At 38.5% G+C, this 22,779-nt stretch overlaps 1 protein-coding gene across 7 annotated transcripts; it reads right to left on the bottom strand.

Moving 5' to 3' along the window:
• Positions 1 to 1,342: 1,342 nt before the first annotated feature.
• Positions 1,343 to 21,709, bottom strand: znf532 (zinc finger protein 532). 7 transcript variants are annotated; one of them, XM_067375831.1, is made up of 12 exons: positions 21,658 to 21,709; positions 21,518 to 21,590; positions 20,042 to 20,197; positions 19,756 to 19,816; positions 10,226 to 12,527; positions 9,081 to 9,262; positions 8,250 to 8,426; positions 7,079 to 7,241; positions 5,940 to 6,251; positions 4,521 to 4,633; positions 4,215 to 4,356; positions 1,343 to 3,527 (listed from the first exon to the last, which is right to left on the bottom strand). In XM_067375831.1, the coding sequence occupies exons 5-12, from the start codon at positions 12,500 to 12,502 to the stop codon at positions 3,009 to 3,011; spliced, it is 3,885 nt and encodes a 1,294-aa protein (XP_067231932.1). In that variant the 5' UTR covers positions 12,503 to 12,527; positions 19,756 to 19,816; positions 20,042 to 20,197; positions 21,518 to 21,590; positions 21,658 to 21,709; the 3' UTR covers positions 1,343 to 3,008. The 7 variants fall into 7 exon arrangements, with proteins under 7 accessions (XP_067231932.1, XP_067231930.1, XP_067231933.1 ...); XM_067375829.1 differs by having other exon boundaries at positions 21,518 to 21,678; XM_067375832.1 differs by lacking the exons at positions 21,518 to 21,590; positions 21,658 to 21,709 and adding an exon at positions 20,606 to 20,714.
• Positions 21,710 to 22,779: the final 1,070 nt, after the last annotated feature.

The raw sequence follows: 22,779 nt of genomic DNA, 5'->3' as shown, positions 1-22,779 counted from the left end.
CCCAGAGATATGGAGATCTTAATGTGGCTTCATGTGTAAATTGGTAAATTGTTCACATTTCCAGTGGTCAAAAACCAAATGTGGGTCACTTTGCATACAGCTGAGACTTTTTTTTATTTTACAGAGGACTATCTGAAGAACAAATAACTGCATATTTGAACTCTTGGTAGCTTCAGAAGCTGTTAAAATGAACAAAATCCCATTTTCCAAATATCCCTATAACTGATTGAAATATAGATTCTTATAAATAGACTTTTGAGAGCAAGTTAATGTGCCTCAACCATTTTCAGTGGATTTTTGGTACTCAGGGAGTTATGTTTTATGCAATTCTTTTGATAGAAGGAAACAAGATACATTTCTAGTTTAAACATTATTTATTCTTCAGACATTCCTCTTTAGATGCAAAATGTATCAGCTGTATGCAAAGTGACCCACATTTGTTTTTTGACCATTGAAAATGTGTACAATTTACTCATAGAGCGGCATTGAGATCTCCATATCTCTGGGATTGAGCCATCAAGGGCCTTTAAAATGAAGATATATCTTTAATACTTCTTAAGTTACAGGCACACAAACTTGAGGCAAAAAAACACAAGAAGTGCTTTTTACCGTTTTTGAACTGTCACCGTTGGCATATAACGAAACAAAGATGGCTGAAGTCAACAGATTTTACTAATAGACCTACCAATCTCTGTGTAAAAATAAAATAATGATGCTGCCATCTTTCTAAAGTCATTTTACACCCCTCTAATTTGACTCCAAATCTCAGGTGAAAATTGTCATTTTGACCCCCCTCTACAAAATAGCGAATTACTCAGTAATTATACATCTGCGACATTTAATATTTTGGCTTTCGACACTATTTATGTTTGTCTTTGTACAGAAAAAAATATTAACAAAATCAAAAATCTGAGCCGAGGAAGTTTCCGAAATTTGTTTGATTTGAAACTAAATGACCCATATGTTTTATATTGCTATACTCTTAATGAATATCAAAAATTATCTCATTAAAGGAGAAACAAAAGACAAATTAATATTTCAATAAAACCTAAAAAATTTAAAGAATTAAAACTATTAAGAATAAAAAAACTAAAAAAAGTGAGAACATTTGCCAGAAAAAATATTAAGACAGAAGAAATTTTACAAAATATATTTTCTCTAATGCCTCAGATTTACAGTACAGCGATTGATTTTAAAGTCACATTACATTTCACGCCGGTCCCTTATTCTGAGAATCCTGACGTTTAATTCCCTTGTAACAATGGTAACCAAGACCAGTGGCTAACAGGACAATGCTTTCAAGCTAATGAAACAGACATTTTTGAAGCACAGAATAAACTCGATACCCATTTAGACACGTAGTATTGTTTATGTATCATTTATTAATGATAACTATTTTTTGCACAAACATAGAACAAGGTCTACCGAACATCAGCAAGACATTCTATAAAACAGAACCACTGTGAATGGCTTCTCTCATGCACATATGCGTCCTCAATAGTACTCATATATATCCGTCCAAAGGAAAAGGAGAGCAAAATACAGCGTTTTCGAGATGGAATGAGGGACAAATAAAAAAAAGAACCTTTGTACTTTCACAATTGAGCTCATCATGAAGTGAAACATTGAAATTATATGCTACAGCTGAGTCAGAGCAAAAAAATGTAAAGAAATTTTACAGCTCTTTCACATTTGACCAAAACATTCATTTATAGTGAAGGCAGCATTTGTTGCCCCCCCTTTTTATCACACTTGGCATGTGAGTCAGTGGAACACTATCCTGGAGAATTTTTCCATAACATGCTGCTCTAAAAAAAACACGCACATTAGGATGTTGATGTCAAATCTACATTTGGCTTTTGAGCGCCGGAGGCACTTGAGCACAATGTATAGTATATAAGCACTTATGATTTACTGATTCCATGAACGAGAAAACAAGTGGGGTGTCACATATAGGAAAGGAACTTTGGTTTCAAATGAAATGGGCTAAATGGACATATTCAGTATTTGTTTCATTTATACTTTCACATATCTGCAGGGCAAAGTGGTTTTGGATTCAAATTACAAATAAAAGCTTCCCAAAGTACCACAAAATTAAATGGGCATGAATTTGAAATGTGGTTCTTGATAACAGGCCAAAGCTAACACACTCTTAATAATCCAAAATACAAATGCAGTCAAACATAACTCAAACTGATGATGATTTGAAACAAGCTGCCTGAGAAGAAATGAAGTGAGGAGAATCGTCCGGGTGTGACGACACCTTAAAGTTAAAAAGCACATATTGATTCAACACGACCTCTTGGCAGTGGCTGAGATATATAAATTTAAAGAACTACTTTCATGTCTTGTTCTTCCGTAGTGCTAAATTATAGTAGACTAATTCACAGAACAGAAATGCACCATAAAAAAAAAGCTTTCGGGCTCAATTCCATGACCAAATTCATTCAAACGCCATTTTCGGCTGCTTTAGGAGACACTTTTCCTGCTCGTGTTGTAGGTTGTGGACTGATTGTCCTTTTTGGAGTGCAAAATGTCTCACTGAGAAGTGTAACTGTGACATTCCGTGCACTTTTATTAGCAGCAGTTCGGGAATTAGGACCGAAAGTGCATCCCAAGACTGAGACAGCCGTTTGGACAGTATCTGCTCTCACGAGAAAACAACGAGAACAGTCTAAAATAGAAAATAAAAAGGAATCTATAAAAAGGTCTATCCAACACGCATACAAACATCTATCATAAAGTATACAAAATGTGTTCTCATAGATAATTAAATACACATAAATCAGTTTTTAATATATTACACATCTTTAAACACACATTCTGTGTGTATAGATTTATACATTTCGTATATATGTATATTTATATATATATGTATATACGTATGCACAACAAATGAGCATACAAAGAGGCCAAAGTGGATACAATGTGAAACATTTCTACACGTTCAACATACAAACAATCCCTTGCAAACCAACATCCATCCACTAGGGGACACTACCTCGCTCTTACTTCTCAGCTGCACTCAGCCGTTTGGACTTAATGAAGGCCATTCCATGTGTCCGCATGTGTGTGTTTAAGGCTCCCTCCGTTTCAAAAGTTTTGGAACATACTTTACATTGAGTATCCGGGATTCCATCGTTGGACTCCGGGTTAGGCGTATTCTCCTGCTGACCGTTGTGACGTCCGAGTCCTTGGGCCTCCTTCATCTTGTGCACGATGAACAGGTGCCGGGAGAGGGAGTGGTGCGAGGTGTAGCACAGGCCGCATTCACGGCACTGGTAGGACGAGACGTCGGTCTTGTGCTGGGGAATGTGCTCGTGGAAACGCACAATGTCCTCGGTGGTGAAGCTACACACGGCACATTTGTGTGTTTTGAAGACATTGATCTTTAGCTTCTTCAGAGGTTGCGAGGATGAGCTCTTGGACCGCTGACCAGGGGTCACGTCCCCTCCGGCCTCCTCCGCTTGCTCTTCCCTCTCGGCATCCTCATCTTCAGAGTGGTGCTTTCGTTTTGGACTGGGTAACTGAGGATACAAAACAAAATGAAAACAATTGTATATTTTGTTAGCAAGTTATTCTTGAAAAAAAACAAAAAAACATTTAAGATTAAAATTAATGGTTTTAAGGCATCACAGCATTTTAAAAGTTTAGAAGAAATTAGAAAAAAATCTAATATACAATATGGTACTGGTAATTTTAAAGAAATTAATACTTTTATTCAGCAAGCATGTATTAAAATGATTACAAGTGACAGTTAAGACTGTTTTAATGTTACAAAATATTTCTATTTCAAATAAATGCTGTTCTTTTCAACTTTCTATTCATCAAAGAATTTGTGGAAAGGTTTCCACAAAAAAAATTAAGCAGCACGGTTGTTTTCAATATTGAAAACAAGAAATGTTTCTTGAACAGCAAATCAGCATATTAGAATGAATTTTGAAGGATCATGTGACACTGAAGAATGGAGTAATGATGTAATCACAGGAATTTTAAAATATATTAAAATAGAAAGCATATAATAAAAATTATATTTCACAAAATTTTACTGTGTTTTTTATCAAATGCAGCCTTGATGAGCACATTCTTTCAAAAACATTTAAAAAAAATCTTACAGATTTCAAACTTTTGAACAGTAGTGTACATCTGTCTAATACACTTGCAAGAGTCCCAGACAATACAAATGCAAATGTGCTAGTCTGTCTGTTGGTTACCTGCTCTTTATCCACGGTGACCTCTGTGCTGCTGGAATCTGCTGGAAGCTTGGCCTCTGTGTCTTTGATGCCATGCACCAACTGAATGTGTTTCTCTAGCAGCAGTCTTTTGGTGAAAGTGCGACTAAGTTCTGGACAGTGTCTGAGAAAACCAAAGAGATCTGTTTGACACTCATAAATGTTTGTGATTAGCTTTAGAGTAAAATAAAGTGTTTTAAGCATGAACATGCATGCGTGAGGAATCTAGAATTGAAGTCACAAGCATGGATGAAACTAATGGATGGTCCAGAAACACATGATACTCACGGACATGAGTAGACCTTCCGTAGTCCCTTGTGTTTGATTCGGTTGTGTCTACATAAACTGTGAGAGGAACTGAAGGACTTTTCACACTGTCGACATGGATGCTTTTTCAGTTGCTGTTGTAGCAGAAAGAAAAAGACTTATCATAATCATGCCCATACGGGTGCAATAATGTACATACATTCAATAAAGTTCATAATGTGTCTTCCATACTTTTCAGATTGTTCCTATAGCCCTGGGTATAGCTGTGAGCAGCAATTATCGAAATTCAAGTGCTATAATGCTAAGGCAGAAAGAGTATAGGCATAATGTTTTAATTAGCAAGCCTGTAACTACCTCGATCAGAGATGGAAAAGAACATTTACAGGCAATACAGGCAATTTACCATAGGAAATTTATGGTTTAAGCTTTTGAACAGTTATCGAGGTTGAGCCAAAAACCTAGTATGCCAAAGTTAAAAATAACCTCCAATATTTAACGATATTTAACGAACGATTCGGTGGACAGCTGCGGTCCTAGAGGCAAAGTTGCTTAGAATGAGGAGGACGAATGTCGTGGATGTGCGCGAAAAATCCTTTACGGACATTAAAAAGTGTCCGATTTATTTCGAATTTCTCACAGGCCTCTAGGGCCGTGATTCAAACAGGCCCAGTGAGTTTTGTTTCTATCGGCCTGTTAACCTTGTCTGATAGCTGCTCAAACTTCAGCGGCCAATGGCGGACATGGTTTTGAGATGCGTCAGTGTCCTCAAACATAATCATGGCACCTCAGACGAAGACACTGCATGTCAATTTTCAAGTCGATCAGACTAACGGTGAAGTAGTTATAGCCATGTTCATGTTTTTTCCTGTTATAGCGCCACCAAGTGGCCAGTCACCGCGTCCTTTTTCACACGACCACAGAATGAGCTCTTACATACGTGTGCCAAGTTTGGTGAAAATATCTCATTCCGTTCACGAGTTATAGCCATTTTAGTAAAAGCGGCTCCACCCACCTCAAATGTTTTGACGGCACTTAGAGACCGTGAATCAGAATTTCAACTTTTTTTGATAATTGTTGACAATCAGACTGCAGAGAATCTCGCTGCACTGGTTTGGTTCTGATCGGGTCAAAAAACTAGGACTAGTTCGCATAAGTAGGTTTTTCAAAAAATCCAAAATACCCAAAAATTTTGCAGAGCGAATCCGAGGCATGCATCTTGTCTTTTAGGCTGATTGGGGGCAAGACTTGCTGACTTTGTAGACTGTGTGAGTACTACCAGCCCTCAAAGTTTCAAGTCTCTATGACTTACGGTTTGGTCTGCCTGATCACTTTTATGGGAAAATGCTGATCCTTGGAAATTTTAACAATTAAAATAGGCACTACGTGCTTGAATCCCTAACTAAAACTGGTATAAAACAGTTGTGCTTTATTATATTTTACCTTTCCATGCTCTCTTTTCATGTGCGAGATGAAGACTTCTCTCTGTGTAAACAAGCGGTCGCACTCCCTGCAGGTCCAGCCAGGGCAGGAAGTTGACGATGGGACTTTTTTGGGAAGGTCTGTCCCATTACTGTTCTTCTTTGTCGGGGATGTTGGCTTCTTCTCTCCCTTCTCGAGGCTGTTGATAGAGCTGCTCTCCTTGTTGTTGTTGTTATTATTTGGGCTCATGGAATTAGTAGGTTTGGAGCTGAGAGGGAGATTGATTCCCAGGTTTGGAGGGCCTTCGATGGTCTTCAAGGTGCCATGCAAGGACTTGAAAGAAATAATAATTTTAATATTAAAATATATTAAAATGTAATCAATATTTTAATATTGTCATTTTTAATATTAAATAATAATACAAGTTTTCTTAAGCCAACTTTAATTTTTTATCAAAATTAATAATAATAAAAAAATATATAAGATTTTAATTTAAATATATTTAAAATGACCTGTTAAAGGTGCTAAAGAGGATCTTTTCGTCGACTGAGAAACCAAAGACTGTTACTGAGTTTTTGAAATGAACGCATGCGTAAGAACAACCTCCTCCTTTGAAGAAACGCCTCCCAAAACTCGTAAACACTTGTATTGGAACACGAGTGTTTACCACCGGCATTCGCTGTGTCGTGTTCGTGGATTCATTATGTCGGACTCACCGCAGGTAACTCATAATCTGCAGTTGTTACTCCTGTCTCCTGACAAAAACATTGCATGTGGCGCCTGTGGAGTGTGGAAAGTTACTGGAGCGCGCAGCCACGCCCGTCTCTCACAAGGAACGTCACGGCAGTGATTGACAAGCCAGAGGGCCAATCAGCGCACGTCTCTCACAAGGAATGTCACGGCAGTGAATGACAAGCGAGAGGGCCAATCGCGTAAACGATTGGCTGATGTTTTTAAGGCCCTACCTTGTGCACAGATGATGTATATTAATATTATTCCTTTCAGTGCACCTAATAAATAGTCTTTTATCAGTTAGTAAAGACAGTTTCAAGTAATATTGAAAAAATTTATTAAAAAAAACATCCTCTTTAGCACCTTTAATACAATTTATTATGGCAAATGACAATTAATAAAAAAATTCACAAATTTGACTTCCTTACTTTAATATGATCCAACATGAGCTGCTTTTGGGCATAGTGCATCGAACAGTCTGGACACTTGAAGACAGACACTTTCTGATTAGATATGTGCTGGTCAAAGTGCGTGTAGAGCAAAGTCTGCTGGGTAAAAACTGTGTCACACATGGAGCACTTGTAGATCAGCCTGCAAAACAACACATAATACATTGTCAGTGAAAAGAGTATTTTCTAAAATGTTTGGATGCCTGTTCCTACTTGAGAAGTAGGAATGTACTGAACAGAACAACATTCTCTGTCTATAAAGTAAGTATTGTGTTGAAGGAATTATTCCATACGGAAGCTTATCAGTTCATTTATGTGTCAGACATCTGCATTAAACGCTCACGTTGTCAATAAACCAGCTGATCATGTTTCCAACATGGATACAGGTAACACAGGAAGTGCAAACAAACCATCTGGCCTTTTCATTAACAAGTGCTGATGAACATGACAGGCCTCTTGGGGAGTGGTTGGGTTCAAAGAGAGGACACACTAATTAAAGCCACCGTACATAATTTCTTTCTGCACCTGAAAAGGTCAGTGGCGTATGAGTTATAAAAGAACCGATTTGACACTCCTATTGAGTTTCCCTCCACTCTACTACTACTAAGAATTACTGCAAGCTTGTTTTGTCAGAATGATGGCAGTGTTTAGTCCACACATGCTTTTGCACGATAGGAAAATATCATTTTTTTTTCACCGAAATAGAACACTATACATCTTCAAAGTATAATACTCATTAGTATCATCTGCTATAAACAATATTACACAGCTCTATGAAATACTTGTTTCTGATGGGTATATTGTGGCACTCTGAGGTCAAATAATTTGTATAATTACTGCTCAATTGAATAACAGCTGTGTGTTTCATGTTCCAGTGTTTCTTCTCACATAATACAATTACTTCCACCTAAATCAATATTCACGTCTATTTATTAACTCATTTGTCAAGTAATAAATAGAACATGAAATCAGATGACCCATTTGGGTTTATTTTGGTTGAATGACTGGCTATTTATACATTTTCCTTTACTTAACCATGTGGTTTCTCAAAAAAAAAAAAAAAAAAAAGTTTCCACCTTCAAAACAACAAGAACGAAAAATAGAAACTGGACAAAGATAAATTCTATAAATGTATAGAAAAATGACTCACTTAGGCTCTCCAATTTTAACTCCTGGATGCTGGGTGTAGGCGTGGGAATGTGTACCCGGGGCCGATTTAAAAGCCATGGGGCAGATGGGGCATTTGTAGAAGATTTCACAGTGCGACCCCTGAATGTGTGATTTGAGAGCAGCAACGTCAGCGAAGATGACACTACAGTGAACACAGCTATGACCAAAGAAGAAAAAAGAAAGTGTTATTCTTTAATAAAACTCTTTTTTTTGTTTCCATAATCGATGCCAGTCACCTTTAATGCGGCATCAATCATGGGTGAATGGCAGTATAATAACAGTGAATAGCTCTGTGATTGCTGTTTTGAAAGCATGACGAGCCCTCGTTTCAAATTCCACTCAAACCCAATTAAACACTTAGGCACCTTTTTTATTTCAATACATGTTTTATGCATAAATAGGAGCTTTTACGTCAACTCAGAAATAAGAATAAAAAGAGGTCAGTAGGGGTGGATACACTCATCTCACAAATTGGTTCAATACATGACAATGAATTCGTGACTTCATACTCCCTAAAAAAATTTCTTATTGCAATCAATTTTTCATATCCTCAATGCATGTTGCTGCATTTTTGAATTGTGATATATTGTGGCATTATGCATTTGCTACACCCCTAGTGGTCAGTGAAAATAACTACACAGTTTTGATAATCTCTGGCTGAGGTTTAATGTCCCCCAGTGTTGTATTAATTTGGTTTGCATAAATAAATAAGTAATAAACAAACATATTATACTTGAAAAATAAAGCCATTTCTAGGAATCATGGAGCTTGTCTTGGCCTTGACAGTTATAGGGAGTAATGCATTACTAACCGATAGCCCACTCGGCGTGTGTAGTGCAGGCAGTTCTTGGTCACATGGGACTGAAAATGGACAGACCGACAGATAGCTCCACATTCAGGGCAGATATATGGAGACTTGTGCTGATGGATCCGCAGATGGGAAGCAAAGCTACACTGGTTTGGCAGTAGCATTTGGCAAATGGTGCAGGTTTTCTGTTTTAGTTGAAAGAAAAGCACAAGCAATTTGTTAAAAGGGTCTTTAACACAACTTTTAAGTACTTCTGTGAATAAAAAAGGAAGCCAGTGTTGTAGTACTTAATTACAACTCAGACTTCGCTCCCCTACTGATGTAGGAAAGGGATCTTATTATTATATTACCACCCCTTAAGCTGCACGTTTTCTGCTCTGTCTTTTTTTTTGCAAGTTCTAACACCATGGCGTTAGTTTGAGCGAAGCATGCTAACTGTTCTGTTGTTGGCTGCACACTCAAGCACAGAACACTATTTAGAGTCTTGTTAGCTTGGATAGCCTGCAAGTTGACATTGGCAAGCTCGATTTCTAAAAAAGGAGCGTTTCTGTCCGAGCAATATTTTGGAGAAAATATTAGACCATTCATAGCATTTGATAGCAATCATCAATGTTAGCCTAAAATGTCCAGTTGCATTTTAAAAGTTGTAACTTCCTCCTGAGTCTCTCCATCAGTGTCCGAGTACGGATTGTGCAATGTAAGGCTGAACACCGTTACTAACAATCATCATTTTGGCTGCGTGAGATTCTCCAGATTTGTTGTTGTTGAGCAACCGAAGCGCGAGCTGTTAAAGCTCCGCCCTCTTGTGGAAAGCGGTCAGGGAGCAGCAACTCATTTAAACGCATTTAAAGGGACACACAAAATGGCATGTTTTTGCTCACACCCAAATAGGGGCAAATTTGACAAGCTATAATAAATGATCTGTGGGCTATTTTTAGCTGAAACTTCACAGACACATTCTGGGTACACCAGAAACATATTACATTTTGTAAAAGGGTCATAATAGGTCCCCTTTAAGGCTGGACTCTACCCTCTTCAGGTCTTGGCCTGGACTCAGACTCAAATGAGCTGATCTCGACTACAACACAGAAGGAAGCTGAGAACCTTTCCAACTCTTACAAATAATCACAAATAATACATGCACCCACCTGTCCACCTGACTCGGGAGCCTGCTGGTAGTGCATTGCAAGAGATGATTCTTCCTGAAATGTCTCACTACACTCCAAGCACTTCAGATTCGATTTGCAGACCTTGGAGGCGTCCTTATCCAGTGGCATGGCAGCAACAACGGGGGCTGAAGAGGGTGCGGAGATCACTGTGGTTGGGTTTCCCTTTCCTTGACTCCCCACTATGGAGGATCCAAGATTAGCTGAAGAAGTGGGAGCGCTGGAGGTTATTGATGGTGCTAGGATCATCTGGTCAGCTGGAATTGGCTTCAATATGAGATGTGAACACTGCATGACAACCCCTTTGTCTTTGTGTCCCCTAGCATGTGATAGAAGGCTGCACTTGTTGTAGAAGACCAGGTTTTTGGCGCAGTGGTTGCAAGTGACCTCAATGCGAACACTTCTACGGTCATAATGCTGAGTGAGGCTTTTTTCCAGGGCAAAGGAATCACCACATTCTAAGCACTTGTAGCCACGGGATGGTAAGGATATACAGGCAGAAGTCGGAGGACTGAGATTGGGTACATAAACTGGCACTGGGTTAATGCTACTCAAAACCTTATTGAAGGCCTCTACCACTGAGCTCTGGGAGCTGGTTAGGACCTGGACCCGAGACACTTTCTTTTGTTGTTGTTGGGCCAACATGGCTTGTTTGAGGGGCTGTTGGGACTTGGTCAGGACCTGGTGGAGCTCAGCCGTTGATGGATTCTGAGGCAAGAGATTTAAGTTAGTTAGGTGGACTGTCTTTGGCACAAGTTTGGTGTTTGTTAGGCTGGAAGCAGGCACCATGACAGTTTGTTGCTGAATGGCATTAGCAGCTTTGAGGATGGCGCTGCTGGCACTCTGAACGGATGCCGCCGGTATGACAGTCGCCTTTACAGTTGTATTGTTGGCAAGTTTCAGATTAATTACTTGGGAACCTGCCGTCTTGACGGCTGAAACGGGTAAGAAGGCAGTGGCCACGGGTTTGATGGTCATTTGTTTAGTTACCTCAATGGCAGAGCCTCCAGAAGTTGCTACTACTGTGGTTGGCAAAGTTGTTCTTGTGGGAGATGAGAAAACAGAAGTAGAGGTTGGAGAGGACAGCAGAGAAGAGACAACATTGGATGAAGAATCAATACCTTTCTTCAAGACGTCAGGATCAAACTCGGGCAGGATTCTGGTAACTGTCCTCTTGATCTGCCCTGATGATGTCTTGATTGTTTTGATGCGGACTTTGGGAATGACTGGTATGGATCCTGCTGGAGATGTTGGAGACTCTTTGCTGCTGCTTTCGCTGGTAACACTGCAAGGACTCTCAGGTTGTTTCGAAAGCATCTTCTTGCCAAGTTCCAGAGCTGACTCCTGTTCTGGTGATTTCTCTGTAACCTTAGGGATCTCTTTAGCCTCTCTGGGTGAGTCTTGAGGTGTAGCAAGGGAGTCTGGAGACATTGCTTCTGTGTTAGCTTTCTTTGCACTGAGTGCTGCAATTGCAGCAATGCAGGATGAGAGCTTTGCAGATGATTTGGCCTTGGCCTGGGAGAGGTTGGCCGTGCTCAACTCAACGACTGGTTCTACCAGCTCTTTTGCTTCTTGGGATCTGGAGGTTTCTTTGGAGGGCTCCTCAGTTTTTCTTGGTTTTTGAGATTCATACAGGTTTGAGTGTTCCATTGTGCCATTGGTGCTGCTACCATTCTCAACTTTCATATGATTGTAGTTGCCATTTGTTCTTGGTCTAGATGGAACATCTGGTTTGGTGAGTTGAGATTGAGGCTCTTTTTTCTTTGTGCTCAGAACAGTTAGAGGGTTTGGTCTAAATGGTAAATTACTTTGTTTGTCAGCAGGGTCATCTACTTCAATCTTGTCATCATCATCAAACTCCTCGGCACTGGAGATGGGACTAAACTGGTTGAATGTGGAGATATTTCCTGCCATCCCATGGATTTCACTTTTTTGAAGCTTGTTACTCTCTTTACTGTATCTATTGTTGGGTGAAACAGGCAAGAAACCGTTGTGCAGTCCATTTCCTACAGTGGGATGAACATCTTTCTCTGAGAGATGTTCAGTGGTATCAAAATTCCGGACGTTCTTAACAATAACACTAACCCCAACATCTGGACCGGAAGAGGCATGTGAGTCCTCTTCATGGTGGGCATGGTGTTTGAGTTGTCCCTCATGATCATCATGGCCGGACTCAATGGCAGCCTTGGGATCGACCATATCAGGAATGTCAAAGGCTGCAAGCAGATCATCAAAGTCTGGGGTTTTCATGTCGCCCATGGTCTTATAAGAATGAGCTAAACACCTTTGAGAAAAAAGGGAAAATACATTCTATATTACAATTAGAGAAAAGGATTGCTGCACATTTTTTAAAAGTCAAATTTAAGGCTTTTTAGGACCTTTTTAAGACCTGAAGTGTACATATATTGATATTTTCAAAGTTGTTTCAAAAGTTAGTTGACAACAATAATTAGATTAGATGATATTTTGTCGAGTGTGTTTTTTTTGCTGGTACCATGGCTGGTTTAGGCCTGTTGTGGACAGCTGACTTGTGAAGATATTCATTATTATTCATATTCTGTGCTATGGTTAGTTCACAGCAGTAACAGAAATCAGCATTTTTATTAAGGGCCAATATTTGTCAACTTAAACTGATTTCCAGAGTCATTTTTACCTATTAGTTCATTTTTTTCTAAATTTGTATGCATCACCTTTCATGTCAAATTCTAACATTAACATAAATTCAATTAGAATAATAACACAGAATATTTCTGTTACCAATCAAATTAAATCATTATCAACAAAATCCATCTTTGTAATGCAGAGGTGAGCAAGTGACACAGAAGCGGCATTAATATTTTTACAATGCATTTACAATTTGTCTACATAAATTTAATTTGATATTTAAATATGAAATGATTTCTACTTTAAAAATTTTAATTAAAATGCACTTTAAATATAAAACTAAAACTACCAGTAGGTGGCAGCAAGTCACTGTCTTAATGAGTGAATCATTCATTCAACCGATTTGTTCATTCAGGAACGAAGCTGATTCGTTCAAAACGCGGATTCAGTCAGTAAAATCATAGCTGTCTGCTGCACGGACACAAAATTGTATCTAAAATGTACTCACAATGTAACTTATCGTTTATTTAACTGTATAAAATATATATCACATTGACAATCGTGCTGATATTTGGGGAAAGCAGCACTTGCTCGTGTGATATTGTAATATAACAAACTCGATGTCAGCTCGCACATCGTTTAAACAATAATTATGATAACATCATAGACCATACATATCACACACCACTAAGCACATAAAAGCTGAACATTTACCCATTTCTTCTGCTTCTCTCTTCCTTTCGCGTGCAGGAGACAGGACATGCTGTGACTGTCTTAAATGCCGCACATTGTCACGTGAACAAGCAAATCCACAAAGAAAGACTATTAAAAATAATAGGCTACGTACGCTAATTTGGTAGTTTTAGATAGTAAGTGATTTAGATATGCCCAAGTCAACGTGTCATCTAAAATTTAAGACCTCTCATATGTAAAAATAAGACTTTTCATAGCCTGCAATTTAAAAAATCTAATTAAAAACCTTTAAAGGATGCGCGGGAAAACCGGAGAAGTACATTTTTGCCTATAACATTATATTCTTGCGTTGAACTATGCAAAATGACCACAACTAAATGTCTTTTCGAGGCATTAAAACTATTCAAAATCTATGCACCAAATGCATAATCTTATTACAAACATTCTATTATATTTTATCTGAGATACAAATTGAGTTCGGCTAAATAGATGTAAATATAAAATGGAAATGTGAATTATTTGGCATTTTGTAAAGGAGTTTTAGTCTACCAGTAAATAATCCAGTATATAAAGGCACTGAAAAATAGTAAAAATTGTAAATACAATATGTAAAACATAATCTAAACATAAAAAAAACAACAGAAAACTGAGGAATTCGAAATACTTAATTTATTAAGCCTAAGCATTTTTTTTGCAATTTTTTTTTTTTTTTGCAAAGGCACTAGAATGCAGGACCAAATCTGCAAAAATAAGGAATAAAGAAATAATTAAAAGTGACATTATTGATAAAACAATACATTTGTATAATACAAAAACAACAAAATATAACAAATTACTAAAGAAATGAATAAAGGATTAAAATATCTTTAAATTATAAAACAAATAATGAATTTATAAAATAATCACATTGAAAAAAGACCACATTGTGTGAAAAACAATACATTTTATAAAGAAAAAAAACAAACAAAACAGATTTGGTCCTCCATAAGGTTGATCCTACAATATCAGCACAGACTAAAAACACAACAACATATGAACATCACCATTTGGCGTATTTAAAGTGTTAATCATAAGGAAAATAAAGCTGTGTTGTGCTACGGTTAGCCACCCCCATTACTCCTGCTACTGCTGCTTTTATTGAAATGGAAGAGAGCACTGCAGCCCTGCCTCCATTACAGCTAATAACATCTGCACGCACAGGGTATGCAGGGCCAAGACGGCCTTCCCCGCACACAATGGAGCCAATGTGGTAAAGCATGTAAGCAGAGAAGGAGCAGCAAACAAAAGACAGAAAAGGAATGAGAGAAATAACACAAGGACAAGAGGATTTTAATGAAATACATTAAGCAGTTGAAGCCAGTATGGGGCCTAAACACATTTACAGCAGCCTGATTTCAAATGAGGGTGCCGCTCACAGGAGAACAACTGTGATTCTCGGGTTTCTATCCGAGGCCTTTAAAATCAGGCCACTGTACGACGCGGTATCCAACGATATAGAATATCACACATAATAAAAGTGAACACACACACACACACACACATACACATGCAAACATATAGAAGTGGAAACATGCAAATGAGCCACTCCTCACCCTCGGTGTTCCGACAACTACAGCAAACAATCTTGCTTTGCTTCCCTTCTTCCTTCCTCTTACCACCTCCACAACAAAACACCACCACCCTCCTCCTCCTCCTTTCTCCCTGACAGCAGAGGGGGAAAAAAAATCCACTTTTTGCACTAGGCAGGGCCCATCAAGAAACGATCCACCAGGAGGGCTGGCATGCCAAAGACCATTCTGGATGGCGACCACTATGAATAACAGCACACAGTGACCCACGGTCACCATATCTGCTCAGTTCTCATGGCTGCCTCCCATCCCTGATGTGCATAACCGTCTCGAGGTGTGTAAAGACTGTCTCTCTGACATCCCTGCTCGGGGCTGTATCACTCCCGAAGACCCCTTTGCCATTTTGGCTGCCATGAAGCAGTCGGCTATCTGCCTGTAGCACAGTGACTGTATTGTTTCCTAGCCTCCTCGTCTGCCTCAAACCGGTTTCAGCCGGTTCCGGTCACCCTGCATAATGTGTGTGCTGCAGTGCAGCCACACAGGAGACACGGGAGCTGCCAGTTTCTTCATCAAATCTTCAATATTCCTGCAAAATATTCCTGCTTTGAGTGTGTGTTAATATTATCAAAGAGGTCTGTGTTCAGAACGCGTGTACAATTCACGTTGCCGAGCCGAATCAAACGCTAGGCCTGAAAAACACAAGGACTATGGAGGATGTTTATGAAAAATACATGCACACCAGAGGCTCTGAGCTGGTTTATATGGATTGATGGATGGATGAGAGAAGGAGAAATGAAAAGCCAAACAGCAGATGCACATTCCAAAGGAAACCCACAAGCACTGTGTAAACCATAACCACAAGATGATCACCGTTTCCTGACAGAAGAAAACAAGACACAGAGACAGCAAGTAGAATTTAAACAGGCTCGGTACCTGACCTCTTTTTGATTGTGCCTCTCGCTTTTACCCCATTCTGCAGCACTGGACTGTTTCTACTTCCTTCTCTGCCTCCCCACTCCCTCTCTCTCTCTCCCTCACTCTCTCCATGGTCCCTGTTCCTCTCTTCTATCCAGTGTCCCTGCTTCCTCCTCTCGTTTTTCCCCCCAGAAAACCAGTGAGAAACACGGATCTTTGTCAATTAAAATCAGCCGCTCGTCCCCTAATCCTCCAGCCCTGGGCAACCGTGTCCGGTCTCTGCCAAACGAGAGAGAAAACAAAGGCCGTGACACGTATAAAAACACACACACAGAGACACACAAACAGGGAAAAAGTAGGCTCTCGCCCTACCCCGCTTCTCCTCGGCCCTACTACCGGGAATCTTCGTGGAAAGGCTTATGCAAGACGTCAGTACAGCCAGGCCCCATTCTCTATGAGTGTGACTTTTTTTCTCTTCACTATGAGCCTGCTGGTTCTTGTTCTATAGGTCACTCTCTCCTCTGCAGATGCACGGCAGTGCAGGGAGGAAGGGGGCAGTGTTCTGACAAGCAGCCCTGGCCTTTTGTCTTTGCGTGCACTCGTGGGGGGGAGGGGGACGCGGGATGAGACTCTGGCTCAAGACTGCAACCAGCTGCTGCAGCCAAAGAAGACAAACAGTTTTGAGGAGAAAGGCAGAGAGATGAGAGAAACAGGCAGAGGAGAGGTGGAGAAATAATGAGGGAATATGAGACGTGACTGGAAGGAGGGGTGTAAGGGGAGAAGGCAAGCTCTTCTGGAATGAGAGACTGCAAGCAGGAAGAACAAAGGCCCATGATGGCGTTGGCTAGATTGAAGATAGAATGCAGTTGAATCGCGTTTGCGTGTTGTTGTTTTTCATACTGAAATATTCAATCCTTTTGGCGCAGGTATATTTGTAGCATCAAAAAGAGAAGTAAGACCAAGTGACATTATCTATAATAATCATTCAATGCAGTGATGGTGTTGTTTACTTAAATTATGGCCCTATGGCACAATTTACTATGCTGCAAATGTACAAATAAGCACTTGTTTCTGCCATTTGGCCTTTGTCAAGCAAACAAGCTAATCGGAGACACCCTAACAAAGCAGAAAATACCAAACCAAATGCTATTCCCAATGAGTCACATATCAGAACAACGCAGATTCCGTTTGGTTATTTTTCTTTAAAGTCAACATAAACTGTCATTCGCAACCTACTGTACTTCCATTATCTGATGTATATCCATCTAAAACGGAATATTCAATGAGATTTCATTCATTGAGAAGTCACTGGATTGTGAAAAATGGGCAGTATACAGCATAACCAAATGTGAGTTTACAAAAACACAATGCCACAAAACAGTTGTTTGGCTATTGGTTAGCATTATCCAATAGCATTGTAAGGCCTATGTGATGACATCAGCAGTGATGTCGTTTCACAGTATAAGCAAATTACAGCATTTTGATTTAAAGGGTTAGTTCACCCAAAAATGAAAATTCTGTCATTTGTTACTCACCCTCATGTCGTCCCACACCCGTAAGACCTTTGTTCATCTTTGGAACACAAATTAAGATATTTTAGTTGAAATCCGATGGCTCCATGAGGCCTGCAAAGGGAGCAATGACATTTCCGCTCTCAAGATCCATAAAGATACTAAAAACATATTTAAATCGGTTCATGTGAGTACAGTGGTTCAATATTAATATTATAAAGCGACAAGAATATTTTTGGAGCGCCAAAAAAATAAAATAAAAATAACGACTTATTTAGTGATGGCCGATTTCAAAACACTGCTTCATGAAGCATCGGAGCATAATGAATCTGTGTATCGAATCTGCAGTTCGGAGCGCCAAAGTCACGTGATTTCAGCTGTTGGCAGTTTGACACGTGATCCGAATCATGATTCGATATACTGATTAATTTATGATCCGATGCTTCATGAAGCAGTGTTTTGAAATCGGCCATCACTATGCAAGTCGTTATTTAGTTTTTTTTTTGGCACACCAAAAATATTCTCATCGCTTTATAATATTAATATTGAACCACTGTACTCACATGAACTGATTTAAATATGTTTTTAGTCTCTTTATGGATCTTTAGAGAGGAAATGTCATTGCTCCCTAAGAAGGCCTCACGGAGCCATTGGACTTCTTTTAATTTGTGTTCCGAAGATTAACGAAGGTCTTACGGGTGTGAAACGACATGAGGATGAGTAATAAATGACAGAATTTTAATTTTTGGGTGAACTAACCCTTTAATATTACAAAGATATTTTTGTCCAAAAGTCACTTATAATATAATAATGACATGCATGAAGAAAGTAAATGGGATCGATTATGATTTCTTGTTGACTTTAAATAAAAATGGAGAAAGTTATATTCCAACTATAATGAATTATTACAAACAATATTGTTGACTGAATATTCAATATCAATCAGAAAAAAATAAAGGACGGGACTAGATTTATCCATCGGAAATTGACTGTATTGTGCAAAGTGCCAGTATGCAGCCAAACCGAATGCAAGATTACAAACACACAATGCCTAAATAGTTGTCTGGCTATTTGTTAAATGGCTGGTTGATTACGATTTCACTTTTTTTTAACTTTAGTTTCTGTGTAATGTTGCTGTTAGAGCATAAACAACATCTGCAAAGACGCTCAAAGTTCAATGCAAAGGGAGATGTTTTCTTTTACAGAAATCACTGTTTAAGGACTACAACAAACTGCTGGCAGGAACTTCAACAAGCTTCTTCCCAGGTTGGTGACATCACTAACCTCAAATTTACATAAACCCTGCCCCCGAGAACACGCTACAAAAGGCCATGTCGGGCTGCTTTAGAGAAGAGGAAGGGATGTTGTAGTAGAGTGTTGTTGTCATGCTGTCATTTTACGCCGAACTTCTTCACAAACTGTGGGACTGCTAGTCGATGAGTTGAATCAACTACATAAATGTATCCACTAACTTTTCAGAAACGTCCAGATGCATTCTAAAAGTTGTAACTTGTTCCTGAGTCTCTCCATCAGTGTCCGACTCCGGTTTGAACAATGTAAAGCTGAACATCATTAGTGACAATCGTCATTTTGACTGCGTGAGATTCTCCAGCTTTGTTGTTGTTGAGCAACCGAAGCGTGAGCTGTTAAAGCTCCGCCCTCTTCAGGCCAGGAGCAGCAGCTCATTTGCATTTAAAGGGACACACACAAGAACGGCATGTTTTTGCTCACAAGTTTAGGGGCAAATTTGACAATCTATAATAAATTATCTGTGGGGTATTTTGAGCTGAAACTTCACAGACACATTCTGGGGACACCAGAGACTTATAATACATCTTGTAAAAGGGGCATTATAGGTCCCCTTTAACATTATCCAATAGTGTTGCACGGCTTACGTAATGACATCAACAGTGAAGTCTTTCACAGGTTGAGCATGTGACAGCATTTTGATTAAATATTTGATATAAAATTAAATATAATTATATTTACTTTACATATATATTTATATTAAATATAGACATTTTTTTCAAAGAATCGTTACCAATCCAAGCAAGACATGCATTAAGAAAGTAAATGGGATCAATTTTGACTTAATGTCGACTTTAAATAAAAATATAGAAAGTTATATTTCTACTGTAATGCAATATTAAAAATATATTAAAAAGAAAATGATGATAATTTCTTGTGTTATATAAAGAAAACATTGGTGGTTGTGGCCTACGTGAGGATTCTTTAGCTCTGGCCCCTGAATCATTTACAGGGAGGTTCACTTCTGATGACTTCTGGAATGAGAAGAACATGAATGCATGTAGCTTTTGCAAAACAAACCAACAGACTTAAAGTCCAGCGAACAAAAACCTCCAATCATACCAGAAAACAATGACGGCAGCAATGGCCAATAAATGCATGTAATGTATCCCCACCATTATCAGCAACCCTCCTGGCCTTCCACGATGACAGCTATCGGAAGTATCAATTCAAAGAGCAAAGAACAGATGCTGACCTACCTGTGGGTTATTGTAAGAAAGGACTGTGTCTCAATTAAAAGCTTGCATGTGAGGGCTCTTCTTCTCAGCAGGGCAGCAAAGGCAAATATCAAAAGCAAGAAGGCCAGCCATGATTCCTGCTGTTGCACCACCAAATTCAGCTATGCACAGCACAACCTAGAATGACAAACATCATCAGTATTCATGAAAGAGGGACTCAGGAATACATTGCAGTGCTGTCAAAAAGCATTGCAAAACGTTGCTCATGGGTGCAAGCAGCCCTTATGACAGCACAGCTCTAAAATGATCGAGAATGCATGGCTTTCCCCCTGCCGAATACAGCAGTAAGACATGGAGAGAGGTTGCTGCCCACCCCCCGAGATGCAAGCGCAGTCACATGACCGCCTGTGTCCTATTGATTCCTTAAATCGTGTGATAAAACTACAAGCTGCAACATTGTAACATTCGAGTTGCAGAACGTTCTATGACGACACCACGAATTCTCGCTCAACGCGGAGTGTTATTAACCGACATAATGATGTTTTTTTTTTAATTGGGAAGTGTTCTCTCAAAGCTTGCCCATACATTGCAGCCTGTTTCCAAAAGGCGTCGGTATGGAACGAACATTTACGTTACATAATCACGTTTTTGTACTTCACTGTTATAAATGAGTGAGATTTTTGTGACTGTCAATCCCACAAGCACTTGCGATTACAATTCAGCAAATCGGCTCTTTTGAACAGCTCATTTTCAGAAAAAGTGATTCAGTGAATCTTTTACGTCATGACGCAATTACGCCATACGTGCTTCCGGCGTGCTTTAAAACAGCTTATTACGTTTTTATAAACATATTTATGTGTCTTGGTGCAGTTTGGTGCAGCCTTGATTCAGATTCAGAAGTAATAGTAATTTAGAACCTAGAAAATGACAAAAAGCAAATTCTAAGATCTCTTGGCTGTAAACGTTTTAGTTGAAATGTTTGAATACTTTTAATAAAACATTAAAATCACACTGTAGCACGCTGGAATACAACGAAATAGCCTATTTCCTGTACTTTTTTGTATTGTGTTAAAAAAAATCAAAAAAAAAAAATCAAAAAAAAAAAAAAAATATATATATATATATATATATATATATATATATATATATATATATATATATATATATATATATATATATATATATATATATATATATATTGCTTAATTTTTTGTTCTCGTATTGAGCTGACTCGAGAAATTCGTGAACCATTCGTTCAGTCCGGTTATGTGAACCGATTCAACAGATTCGTTGAAAAGATTCGATTCATAAGAACAATTCTTTCACCGCACTTGGATAAAGAAAATCTTCGGCAGTTCGGCTGGTAAATGATCTGAGATCATATATCATTGATCTCTTTCGCAAAATAAGACCATGCAATGTACTTACGCTCTTAAAATAAGGCGAAATGCTGGAAGTGGAACATTTTGTGCATTGTTAGTTGTGTGTCACACTTACCCATGAATCACTGCGGTGATGGCTATTCGCTCCTCATAATCTTCAAGATCGGACTTAATATTTAAAGATGCTCCTATTGAATGAGATTTTTTATTATAATATTTAGCTGTTGATATGCTTAACATCATGCGTTTACATACTGGTGTGTGAGTGGCAGCCACCCAGTTCAGCTCCTCATAGGATCAAACCTGATTCCCAGAAGTCTTTGCTGTACACATCAGCAGTGTGCTGGTAGATAAACAGGAGTCTCTAGTACACAATTGAAATACATTATTAATATGTGACCCTGGAGCAGAAAACCAGTCAGAAGAGGAATTTTTGAAAATTATACATCATCCGAAAGCTGGAGAAATAAGCTTTCAATTGATGTATGGTTTGTTAGGACATTTGGCTGAGATACAATATTTGAAAATCTGGAATCTGAGGGTGCAAAAAAATCTAAATATTGAGAAAATTGCCTTTAAAGTTGTCCAAACGAAGTCCTTAGCAATGCATATCCACTCACAAAAATACATGTTTGATATATTTACACTAGGAAATTTGCTAAATATCTTCATGGAACATGATCTTTACTTAATATCCTAATGATTTTTGGCATAAAAGAAAAATTGATCATTTTGATCCATACAATGTATTGTTGGCTATTGCTACAAATAGGCTATACCCGTGCGGCTTACGACTGTGGTCCAGGGTCACATATGTCTATAAAGTGATTGTGAATAGCACATTTGTGGACATAATCATCAGAATCAGAAATATTTGCAGAAAAAACACAAACAGAACGGTGGAAATTACATACAGGCAAGCATATTTAGTCAAAATATAGCCCTAAGACAGCAGTGGCCTAAAATCTAAATGTTTGACAGAATTCAGGGACACTTAACCTGGATGTCTTTAAGGGTAGAGTTGTGTTGACATCATTTCATTTATGACCTTTTCATCTTTAATCTTACCTGAAAAAAGTTACTCATGCAGTTTGCTTATTATATCCTGAAGCGATACTCTTAGTCAAGTAATATCTTGATAAATAATTGTCATTTTAATAGTGATTTTGAATGCAGACTATACAGAATACAGCCATTTGCAATATTGCAAATAAATGCATTTGTTTTTTACATGATGAAATCAAATAATCAGATTATTATAAAACATTATCAGCCGTAACTGGGCTTTTATTATTATAAAATGTATTATAAAATGTATGTACCTTCTTCTCTGGTCAACAGATCAGACTAGTTAGTGTAATGTTGTTGGTAACCTTC

The sequence above is a fragment of the Chanodichthys erythropterus genome, chromosome 22, assembly GCF_024489055.1.
Source record: "Chanodichthys erythropterus isolate Z2021 chromosome 22, ASM2448905v1, whole genome shotgun sequence".
NCBI classification, from domain to species: Eukaryota; Metazoa; Chordata; class Actinopteri; order Cypriniformes; family Xenocyprididae; genus Chanodichthys; species Chanodichthys erythropterus.
This window is presented reverse-complemented; position numbering and strand designations above follow the sequence as displayed.

What these genes read in the sequence shown, in the direction of transcription:
- znf532 (XM_067375831.1), bottom strand. Translation starts at nt 12,502, where the DNA reads ATGGGCGACATGAAAACCCCAGACTTTGATGATCTGCTTGCAGCCTTT. An exon ending in CGGAAGGTCTACTCATGTCC is followed by an intron (nt 4,357 to 4,520) that starts GTGAGTATCATG and finishes TGGTTTTCTCAG; the next exon opens with ACACTGTCCAGAACTTAGTC. An exon ending in TCACCGTGGATAAAGAGCAG is followed by an intron (nt 3,528 to 4,214) that starts GTAACCAACAGA and finishes TTGTATCCTCAG; the next exon opens with TTACCCAGTCCAAAACGAAA.